Source organism: Blennius ocellaris, assembly GCF_963422515.1.
Source record: "Blennius ocellaris genome assembly, chromosome: 13".
Taxonomy (NCBI): Eukaryota; Metazoa; Chordata; class Actinopteri; order Blenniiformes; family Blenniidae; genus Blennius; species Blennius ocellaris.
In genome coordinates, this window is record NC_137662.1 from 10494805 (window position 1) to 10507353 (window position 12549).

Consider the following 12549-nt stretch of genomic DNA (forward strand, 5'->3'; position numbering starts at 1 on the left):
AGGAACTTCTCTCTTTGTCACAGTGACAGCCGTGTAGGACTTGTAGAAGTCAGTCACGCAGCCTGCCGAGCTCACTGACATCATACCTTGCGTCTTTCTCTGGAGACATTGCCCATTAGTGGAAGAACAGTATTAATCTCAGGGTGGTGGACAGAACGTGCTCACTTTTCTGACAGCATATTAATAACTGCGAGGCCTTTAATCAGGCCACAAAGTCAGAGGATTATTTTAAGACCTGGCAGAACTGCTGGGCCACTCCTCACTGGATGAACCCAGATGAAAGACATACTACCCAACATCAGTGACAGAAAATGAGTTCATTACTGTAATTAGGCCTCTCTTTCTCTCACATCTTGCCTTCTCCTTCCCTTCCCCCCTCTGTTTTACCAGGCCCTGTCTTAAACGCCCATAATGGCGATGCATTACTCCAGTTAGCAAAGGGGCTGCTCGCAAAGCAAACCGCCCACCCTCCATCTGCCGCCTCCCTTGTACAGACAGACACAATAGCGAGGACAGAAAACTGCCTCCTTCAGGTCACTTTTGTGAGATTGTGCTGACCAAGTAGCTTGTGGTGCTCTCATTGGCTGGTGGAGCTGTAGGGGTGAACGTGGAGTGAAACATGGCACAACTGTGTTCATTAATCACTGTCACAGAGAAAGTAGAAAGGGAAAAGAGAAACACAGACCACCGTGTTGTTCACTGGTTTATCCTCCTCCACTGTCCTCAACAGAAAATAAAGGCCAGCTCACCCTTTCTTGACCCCATGTTGCAACCCAAACACTTAGAGACTGGACCAAATGAACATAAACAGACCAGCCCTCTGTTTCTTTGGTTTTCGCTCTGAATTCTCTCCATGATTGAAGGCAGTTTTGAGAAGTGGAACACAAAATTAAGTTTAATGTGCTTTTAAGGGTGAAAATATTTGCACTGATGAGGCACTTCATTTTTCAACTTGGTTGATTCTTAGCAGTTGGTCTAAAATTTCATTTTTTGTGATAACATAAACAGTCTTCCTTATTAGCTGCTTTTCTGCTGTCACGTGTTGAGAGTACAGTATGTCAACTTCTTTGTTTTTCCTGTTTTCAATCATCCGTAAAAGCCTCTCTTGGGGTGTCACCATTGATAAAGCTGTTTGTGCAGGTGGCACATTTTGCCGTCACTCACTGTGATTGTGAGTGTGAATAGATGGCGTTCAGTAAACAGTTGGCATTTGGGTGTCGGTCAGCAGTCACATCATCACTTCTGTTTTCTGTCATGGAACAAAGTAAGACCTGAGAAGAATCTGAGGTGACCAGAGACCTTTATATGAATGCGCAGCAGCAAGAAAAGAGATGTGTAGTTATTCAATTACTATGGCCCTACCTATAGGAGTCTTAAGAAGATGGATATTTCTTCTCTGAAGCAGAGAATCTTACAAAAGTTAACTGACTTGAATTTAACCCAACAAAGATTTTAGAGTTTTCCCAATAAGCAGGGTTAAACTTGGATCACAATAGTGATGTCCATATTTATGTTAAGTCTCTTTATCACAATAAAGTAAAATTTATGATATATTGCAAATTTGTCATTACAAAATCAATATGCACAGCACACATAGCACATAAGTCTGGCTGAACAACATGTTTCCATGCATTATGCATTCATCTGAGGCATGTTTTCCTCAGATGGAAGTGGTTGGGGTCACAAAGTATGGAAACAAAAACAAAATAAAATGACTCCCTTACATCTGCTTTGAATAAAGATAATAAAATAGATTACTATTATATGGAGGAGCACATTCCATAGCTCAAAGACTTTGACATACAGTAATGTAGCTGCATGTTTGTATTCATCATGAATTATAGTACTTAACAAGATCTTCACCAGAGATCATGCAGCCCCAGTTCAAATCCCTATTTACTTGAAATTTAAAGGCTTGTGCGTGTGCATGTCAAACATGCTTGGACAATGTTCAAACATTGCATGTTTAAATTTCGGGGGCAACATGGAGACTGGAGATGTCCATACTTACTGTCTGTTCCCAGCGCCACTGGTGGAGCTCATCTGCTGTGTGTTTTAGACCGACCTCAGGGTCTCGACCTGTGGGCGGCCAGGGGCCAAACTTAATCAGATGTGCAAACTACCTCAACTGGCTTATTTCACTGCAATGTCACAGCTTTAAGCCTCTCCCTGATTCCCTCACTCCCTCTCCCTTTGTGATAGAACTGCCACCCTGTAAATTTATCTCATTTTGGCTTTTCGTATCTGTGACCTAATTCTTTTGGTCGTGACCCAAACTTTATAACCATAAACGAGGGTGTGGATTTAGCCAGTCTGATCAGTGATCACTATACACTGTATGACCTTGCCTGTGGCTGATTACACAATCCCTCTTTCCATATTTTGTGAATAACATCCTGATTTACTTGACTCCTCCACCTGCGTTCCTCTCCTCCGCTTGACGAAAGTGTGCCATTGGTCTCAGTGAAGGAAGCACTGAAACAAAGAACAATTTAGGGACCTGGAGCCGGCTGACTCCGGACACAGAGAATCAGACGGTCATATATACCCGCATTCATGCAAGCAGTCCATTTCGACTGTCCAGTCAACCACAAATGCATGTCTGTGGTCTTGCGATCAAACAATATTCTGGTCAATTTGTGTTCGTGAGTGAAGATTCACTTTTTGTCGGATCCATTTCTTTCTTTAGAAATATTAAACTTCACACCTGTATCTCCATCTTAAGCTCTTCAAACATAGACACTGTCTGTAATAATGAAATATGTTCCTTTGTTCACTTTCTCCCAGTCAGCCACACACTCCATTATGCATTGTTCACCGCTGGTAACAGACAAAAGACATTTCCCACAGCTGTACTTCTCATTACATTATGCAGACATAAGACACAATACAATATGTCACTGTCCCCTCTCAGCCTTGTGTTAAATACAGTGATACTACTTACATTTTTCTGCTTGCTAATGAAGCTGTGTTCATAGCCACATGAACCCGTAATGAAAGAGATGATTGTGGGGAGTTATATATAACTGAGATCTGTCCATTACCATATTTCTACACAATTGGGTCATGCATGCCTTGACCTGTATTTGGGCCATGCTGAAGTGAATTCTTTATTATTAAAGTGTTTTCAACTCCTCCCGAGTGTGTTTGGTCTAGCCTGGCTTGCAGCCTTTCTTGATGTGGCCCACATTTTCTGCCCAAAATAGTTAATGCTCCTTCTTAGCAGAAAATGACAGAAATGTAAACAGTTGTCTGGAGGCAGCCGCTATCATGTTTAACATCCGTATTAAGAGCGAAGGCAAAGGCCAGACCTACCTTATGTTCACAGTGAAACCTTACAAAGGAAGACGCTTTAACAGAGCTTAAAAGCTCTACTGATACAAATATTAGCAATTCAGTGCCACACTATTGAATACACGTGGCTTACTTACTTGTAATTGTAGTGCTAGGAGATATAAGGCACAGCAATAGTCTTATAGAACAAGAAAAAGCATTTAGGTCAAGATTCCTCAGCTCCACTGTGGCGTGGTGCCATGTTGTACGCACAAGTCCAGATTGGAGGAGATGATTCCAGAATATCACCTCAGACACTTTCCCCCACTGGACCTATGAAACACCTTACTGCATTGGATGAGATCCATTGCTGGAGCTTTTTTGTTTGTTTTCTTTCTTTTCTTTAGTTGCCTATTTGTTTTTGGTTCTATGTTTTTCAGTTATGGTATACAATTCAATCTTACTATATATATATATCTCAGATCTGACTCCAAGAATACCCAAGAGGAAATGACGCTACTTTTCAAGGACAAACAGAGCAATGACTTTACGCTATTACTTTCTTGCTATTTATTTCCTTCTTTTCAGATTACAGGTGGTGAAAACTGCTGACAGCAGCCTTTCGTCTGTTTATTTTTTCCATCCAGTGCACAAACAAGCAGAACAAGGCAAAGTTTGTTTTCTGATGTTTGAACAGTGGAATCAACTGCAGTCTTGTTGCATTTTCATTTAAATTCTGATTCTTCAAGATCAAATTTGAAGTGTCATGCTATTGTAGTTGTACAGTGACTTCATTTACTTTCAGATATACCCACTTCATTCCATCGCAGTGGCTGGAGCCTATCCAAGCTACCGTTGAGAAAAGACTGTAAAGCTTGCCAGGGCAAACACATAGAGATTGTTGCACACAGACGTACTCACCTACAGGCAATATGAAGTCTCCAATTAAATAACACTTGTGTCTTTGGGCTTTACGGAACGCAAACATGTCTCGTTATCTTGGTTTATATTCAACCAGATTTACTTGGATTTTGAAAAATGTTTTGCTATGCATCCAAAAGGTTTCATCAGTTTTAACTGATGAATCTTGGAGTCTGATATATACACATTTGAAATATTAATTGGTGGGCATGTGGTTTAAACCTGTATTCATTGTTGAGACAGTAATTGGATATTCTACGACATGGATGACTGAGGCTGTTGCCTTTGTCAGTAAAATAAGGTTCAGTCTGGTTGATTTCAATCAAATGAAATAATGAGACGTGTATTAAAAACGTATTTTTTTAAACATAGAAAAATGAAAAAAATGTAACCTGTGAAACAAACACGTATTTCATAGAGCACTTGTTTTCAGTGTTCGATTTCATTGTTCGTAATAGTGTCATTGCAAAATGCCTTGAAATGTTGTGTCATTACTTTATGTCCATTTCATCCTCCCTTATATTATTACACATCTGTTTCTATTTGCCATAGCCAATTTCCCTCATTAGGTCTTTGTTAATTTCCTGATAACCAAGTACATCAAATATGAAGGCAACGTGAAATTAGGGTTGAATGTGCAAAACTTCCCCTCCTGTGTAATTTCTAAGCTTGATGATGCCGTGAGCGGTTGGATCAGATATTGGTACATGCAAACATTTAGCCGAACATCTGCCTCTTGTTGCTGTAATTTGCTTCACCACCATCTGTCAGGCATGGGCTACAAGCACTAACGAAGATATACATCTTTCTTGTTATAAACCCATAATGGCACTCTCTCCTCCCAAACACCCAAATTAGCCATATTTGGTGATCCTTTCTACATAGTTTCAAAATGAATACATCCTATCATCCCCCATGGTGGGAGTTTATGACAAGTTAACAGGATACAGGCAATTAAGGTCAGCAGTATGGTCATTATTTTAACTGAACTGAATGTGCCACATTTAAAATTGTAATTTTAATTAATACAAATGGTTTTCCTCTATTTTTTTTTTTTTAAATGCCAGAGTTACAGTTTTCAAATTCACTTGCTGCTTGCTGAACATTTTCTTCTGTGTTTTTGCTTTTGTTCAACAGATTCAACTCCACCAGCTGTCGTTCTGCATTGGCGGCACGCTGTGAGAAAAGACTCCTCTCCGCTGTGCCTCAGCGCTCCTCAGACACTTGCCCTTGACAGCCAAATGCTGCACGTCGATTGTCATGCCACCAGCCTTCTGTGAAATATGACAGCGGCTGCTTCATTGACTCAGGAAAGAGGCTCCTCCTCTGCTCGCCAGTGAGCAGATCACATGATGTAATGAAGAAGGGTCCCATAAGTTTGCTCTTCAAGGAGTCTGCCAGCAGGATATGAGTATTTTGAGCCCTTTGACAGATAGCAAATCAAACCTTGTGGGAATTGTGGGAGGCCCAGAAGAATACCCCAGAGCCATGCAGTCAGAGGAGCTATTCAGTAGGAAACTCAAATCCTTGAATGGCAGCATGGGACCACCAGCCTCCAGCATGCAGGGGAAACCTGATGGTGCAGGAAAAACAAATGGTAATCCAGCCATGCCTAAAATGGGTGTCAGAGCCAGGGTGACAGAATGGCCACCGAGGAAAGATGGATGGGACGGGCGGCCTTCACCGAACTATCAGAGTGTGATACCAGTGTTTCAGAATGGCCAGCAGGAACATACTGTGGAAATACTGGAGCAAGGCGAGGCGGTCTGTCTGGAGGTGGACTACACAGACAAATACACACTGAGTGACCTTCTTAGCCACTCTCCGCTGAAGGGTCTCCACCCTATCCGGCAACGCAGCAACAGTGATGTAACCATAAGTGACATTGACTCTGAAGACATAGTGGACCAGAATGCTGTCAACCCAAACACTGGAGCCTCACTGCACCGTGAATATGGCAGCACATCCTCCATTGACCGTCAGGGCTTGAGTGGCGATGGCTTCTTCACCATGCTGAGGGGCTATCGAGTGGACACGTTGGACCATCGTAGCATCCCACCTCTGGGGTTCCCAGAGTTGTTGCGCTGTGATGCATCCCTCTCCCCGAGCCTACAGACTGCTGCACAAATCGCCAGGGGTGAGATCGTGCACATTCCAGGTTATGATTATATAGACAACTCTCTCCTGTACAGCCGGGAAAGGGAGAAGTCTTTCATGAGACGTCTCAAATCAGAGTCGTCTGAAACCTCACTTTTCAGAAAACTGCGGACCATTAAGAGCGAGAGCGATGCCTTGCGGCTTTCATTAGAAGATGACCGTCGTCCACTAAGCTTTCAGAAGTGCTTTGCTCATTACGATGTTCAGAGTGTACTTTTTAACATTAGTGAAGCGGTTGCAAGCCGAGCTAACCTGAGCCAGAGGAAGAACACTACTACTGGGGCTTCAGCCGCCTCCGCTGGAGCAGGGCCCGGAGCAGGGCCTGGAGCAAGTGGAATCTCTGGAGTTGGAGTCTTGCCTGGGCCTGGACCTGCGGCAGAAGGTGGAGCAGTAGGATGCGGCAGTGGAAATCCCCCCCTATTTGAGTCTCCACTGGGCAGCAGGGAGGACTTGAATCCCAAGGAGAACCTGGATGCAGACGAAGGGGATGGAAAGAGCAACAGCTTAGTGCTGAGCTGTCCACACTTTCGAAATGAGATCGGTGGTGAGGGCGAGAGGAAGATCTCCCTCTCCAGAGCCAACAGTGCCAACTACAGCGGTTTGTCAGAGAGCTGCTCTTTTGAGTCGTCTCTAAGTTCACACTGCACCAACGCAGGGGTCTCTGTACTGGAGGTGCCTCGGGAAAACCAACCAATCCACAGAGAGAAGGTCAAACGCTACATTATTGAGCACATTGACCTTGGAGCTTACTACTACCATAAATACTTCTATGGGAGAGGTAAGAAATACTCATACTCAAGTGCATGTACACTTAACACTCTTCAGGAGAGATGATAGCCTTTGTTTGACTCAGTGTTAAGGATTATCAAACTTTTCCAACCAGTCATTTCCTCTAAACACCACAGTACACAATATCCAAAAGAACAACCCCACCAGATTAAACAACCTATGCGCACAGGGTCAAATATCTTCACAGTTCAGTTATTTTTGTAGGTCCACATGAAATAAGCTCCAGAACAATAGCAGGCTTGTGTTGGGCGGGCGGGTGTGTGTTTCACTTCCTCGGCAGACGAGCGGTCATGTCCTCCTTCTGATATTATCCCGAACCCTGTGGAGGAACTGTGATTAGTCATGTGAGAAGAGAGAGGTGAGCGAGAGGGTGTGTTGCAGCTGTTCCCCACCGGGACCCGAGTAGTGTGAGGACCCCTCGTATGAAATTTTAGGGCAAGCAAAATTCCACCAAGGCTCCAGCTCCCCTCATTAAAACACCTTTGTGACTGACACTGGAAATACCATGCTGACCCCAGCCCATCACTGCAATCTACGTATCTGTTTTTCTCACTGTCTGTGCTTGCCGCTCTCAGCAGATTGAATTACCAATTTTTAAGCCAGAACCCCCCTCCCAGAAAACAGCTGCTTCACTGTTCACACTCAGAGATGCCTGAACCTCTTCAAAAAGATAGTGTGTGTAAAAATATTCCTGAGTGAAGCTCTGCCTGCAGAATCACTCTATATGAAATCGGGAGATTTCAGGAAAGTATTGAGACTGACCACACTGGATTCCCTGTGAATTTTATGTTAATTTCTGTGAACCCAGTTTCTATTTTTTTCTTAAACAAAATCTTGTTGTTGTATATAATCTAGAACCGATTAATGTTTAAAATTTACATTTTCTAGGACCGATTACTGTTTCAAATTTACATTTTCATTTACAGTTGCACATTTGCTAAGCTAGAAATTAACTGAAAACTTTCATCCCTCCTTTTGGTTTCAGGTAGCATTTTTAGTCTATGATGTTTAAATGATAGATATCATATCATCATGAGCATCAGAAAGGCATTAACAAAATTAAAGAAATAAGAATGTCTGACATGCTCATGAAGTATCAAAATTATGAAATATCTAATCGTATCAAAGTCATAACAAAGTTATAGCCTCCATATCGCAAAACTAAAGAGGCAAGCTAAAAAATAGTCTGATGGGTACTTTTCCATTATTTATATAAAATATGTCAATATATAAGTGGGATGACCCTATTTTCAGTTTAAATGTCCTTTTGAACAAACACTAATGGTTATATACCTCAAATGCAGTTGTGTTCGCCACTTACTCTAAAACGGCCATAGTTTTATAGTGTTTATTTAAATGTATATATTTAGTAATGGTATTTATGGCTTTCAACATAATATAAAGAAGAAATAGTACACACAGTGAGCTGTCCTATTATTGTAACATAACATATATAGACTCTGATTAATGGTAAAGGCACAGAAAGAAGCTATGTGTATATAAAACATTTGCAATTAAGTAAAAACAAATACTGTTGTTATCCTGTTTTTGTGACAATGCATGCCATTTTATTACTTAAAAACCCCAGTCTTGCTCAAGACTTTCATTCAGGCATTAAGCTTTTGCAGATGATGCCTCTCCCACAGGATGTGGACATACAGCACCCCTTGCCCTTTTTTCATGAGGTGTTTTATTGGAGAGACAAGTCTGTCATGCCATGAACACACTCACACCGATGTGACCATGTGTCACCACTTTAAGGCAAGCTTTTATCAACCTGGACTGAGCATCGATCCCATTGATCGCCTAAAGCCCCACTTCCCTTAGCAACAGGAGTGCTGCTCTCTCGGTCATCCTAATGGACACGATACCACCCCAAAGGGCCAAACCATGCTATATACAGGTCAGCCTTAAATACCAGATGTGGCTCAACAGTCTCATAGAATTCTTAACAGTTTTAAAAATGCTAAATGCGGGGAGTGGCAGAAAGAGAAGAATTTGGCATCATTTCATGACAGTCAAAGTCATCACTTCTTTTGAACCTTTGGCAAATTGTCACTGTTATGTGATGGGTGCAAGTGACATGTTAAAGAAATGTGGTGACAAAAAGCTTTCCTCTACAGTCAACATGGTCTCGCTCACTGTCCTGATGGTATTTGGATGCCTAGTAGCCTCCGATGCAAGACAGCCCTCCTGCCAACATTTGACCTTATGCCTCACAGAGCATTTCCCCTCAGTCCACTGTTCCTGACAAGCCATGCATTCCTCCGACAGTTAACCCTGCTTTGGCTCCACAGTTTAATTTATTATTCATGCTGATACGTGCTTTGCCCCATTGCTGATGCCACAGTGACAAGAACCTGCAAATGAACGCTGCATGCAGGACGTGGCATGGATACGTTATCTAAACTTCAGCAGAAAATCTCTTTGCGAATGTCAGTGCTTTGTGTCCCTGCTGAGGTTTTTCTTTTTGTTGTCTGCTGAATCCAGGTCTTTCTCCTCGGATTTAGCCTGGATCAGGGTGTGTTTGCTCAAGGCATCAGTCTGTGTGTGCGCGTGTGTACGTGCGTGCGTGCGTGTGCAAGCATCAACATCCTATTGGTTGTGGTTGCTCTGCTTGTGACCACTATAGTGTTGACAACACAAACCTGCCAAAAAAAACCAAACAGTTTACCTAGAATTATATGAGGAGAAAAAAAAACATTCAACTTTGTTTTGAACTTCATAATAATAATTTCACAATGTGATACTGATATAATAATATAATATTTACAATTATTATCATTGTAAATCCATCCACACATCTTCTATACCACCCTATCCATCTTGAGATCACATGGGCTGGAGCTGATCCCAGCTGGCTATGGGCAATGATAGTGAACAGCCTAGAAAGGATGACAGTAAATGAACGTGCGGCAATGAGAATCTGCCCATCAGATTTTTATGAAGTTGCTAAATGTACTGAGATGACAAACCTGTAACATTTGTAAAAACCTGGTTCGGATTGAATTGTTGCATCAATTGATCCCCCAATCCAATTTTTTTTTTGTCAGTGGTTTTTGATTAAAGATTCATATAAATTCATTACTTTGTACTGTATTTGAGTACAGCCAGGAAAATCATACCAGATATTTTCTTCCACAACACAGTCAACTATTATGCAAAGTAATGTGACATCAAAACAAAAGCCTTAGCATGGCTGATGTGTTATTTTACTGTCATAAAATAGCCTAGAAACTTGCAGTAGTGTAATATATCGGGGCAAAGGTAAATCCAATCTTAAAGGACACATACAACAACATCATAATTTGACTTGATATCTGGTAGCTTTAAACTTCAGTATTATTCATGTTGAGTCTGTTTGGATTCCAATTTAAAATTGTTTTAATTAAAATGTGACTTTGACGTAACATTTCTCCAAACCAGTCATGAACTCATTCATGTCTGCAATGATGTGTTGCTCTGCGTGCGTCTCTATCACGAGAAACATGGTTCTGTGTGGAGTATCTGGGTCAGGTTAAAATTCACAGGCATGTATTTTTTATGTCTACACTACATTAACCATAGCTCCCAGGTTGTAATCCAAAATACAATGCGTGTCTTTCTAATCTGTGTCACATTTTAGTTCCAATCAATCCACACAGTGTTAGAGAGCTTGTTGATCATTGATTTGATTACGAGGTTATTTTAGGTGAAAATCTGTCTCTAAAGCAGTCAATTCTTGTCTTGTGTGAGTAATTCAAACTCATTGTTCCTCCTCTAGAGCATCAGAATTATTTTGGGTTTGATGACAATCTGGGACCAGTGGCAGTGAGTGTCCGCAGGGAGAGGTTGGACGATGGGAAGGAGAAAGAAGGAATGCAGTACAACTATCGGGTCACCTTCAGAACCAGCCAGGTAACTATAATACATCAATGTGTTCCTTTTCCCTCTCTTATATTATTAATGCATGGTGGGAGAAACCTGCATGAGCCATTGCTCTTATCAAATAAAGTTGTGTCCTTCGAGAACATGTTTTTTTTTTTTTTTTTACTTTTCTCATATATTACATTGATACAGACACATTAAAGTCACTCATCTTAATACTCAGTCAAGCAGCACAAGTGTTGAGGAATACTTCAGTATCCCTGAAACTAAATGGCAGCTTCTCCCCACTCTCTGTTCCTAAATCTGTTCTGAGCGCCCTAATTTGTCCAGTGATTCGGCTCAGTTGGACAATCATACAAATGGCGATACAATCTCTCCGAGTTGGTGTGACTTTCCTCAGTCACTCAAATGCCTATACACACACGCACACACACTAACGAACACACATATTTAATCCACAAACTGATGCGTACTCTTAGTGTCCCTGGTGGAAGTGAGAGCTCTCCTTGATTGATGCTAGTTGGTCTCATTCACTGAATAATTCAGGTACAACAGATGCGTCAGGCAAGAAAATGTCACTGATATCCAGTGCCGTTCTTGGTTTAAAGGGCCACTCCCACGATGGAACAATGTATCTGGGTCATGGTAGCCCTGCAAGTCGGCACGCAGACAGCGTTTTAACTCCCAAACCACTAAGGCATCTATTTGCATGAACTCTTATCATTTAGCCCCTGTACTCTCTCTGCCTCTCTGTTCCACTGTTTCCTCTGTTTGCCTCGCTAAGTCTGTTAAGTAATCTGCCCTTCAGAAAGCCTCTCTGTTGGACTGCCATTGACTGCGGATGCTCATGTCCACAGGCCGCACAGATGGAAAAGGGATTTATGGGTGTAAATGTGTCTTTAATGTTCCAAACAACAACACAGGGTTATGGAGTGGGTGTTTGAAAGCTGTTTGTTTTACTGACACACTAATGGTTTTGATAGTAAAAAAAAAACGAAAAAAAAACACTTAACAGCTAGTGAGCTGTTAGCCTGTCTTAATTATTTAGAAGTGAGTTCCTAATGCTGTCCAATAAAGTCATAATGAAGTCGTAGTAGAGCCATGGCCCCGAATAGTAAGTTCTCATGTGAGTGCATACGTAAACATAACCCCAACACGTATAACTGGAAGTGTATATGACACACTACAGACTACCATCTGTCTCTCCTGTCAGCTGACCACCCTCCGAGGAGCCATACTTGAGGATGCCATCCCATCCACGGCAAGGCACGGGACGGCCCGCGGCCTCCCGCTCAAAGAAGTGCTGGAATACGTCATCCCTGAACTAAATATCCAGTGTCTGAGGCTTGCCCTCAACTCTCCCAAGGTCCCTGAGCAGCTCCTCAAGCTTGATGAGCAAGGGGTGAGTGCATCAGGATGTCCCCTTTTACTCTGTGCGGTTACAGACCTCTGCTGATGATGATTTCTTGCCAAGGTTTGGAGCAATCTGTGGTACAAATGATTCGATGTCAGTCGTATGCGTCAAGGGAGTAGTTTAACATT

General features: G+C 42.0%; 1 protein-coding gene across 1 annotated transcript in view; it reads left to right on the plus strand.

Annotated features, from left to right (window-relative positions):
- Positions 1–12549, plus strand: part of LOC308138853 (signal-induced proliferation-associated 1-like protein 2) — an 88226-nt gene that overhangs the window by 27431 nt on the left and 48246 nt on the right. Inside the window, exons 2-4 of the mRNA XM_080508128.1 lie at positions 5332–7129; positions 10904–11037; positions 12221–12409. Of these exons, the coding sequence (XP_080364254.1) occupies positions 5602–7129; positions 10904–11037; positions 12221–12409 (1851 nt within the window). The 5' untranslated portion in view covers positions 5332–5601. The remainder of the gene's footprint in view (positions 1–5331; positions 7130–10903; positions 11038–12220; positions 12410–12549) is intronic.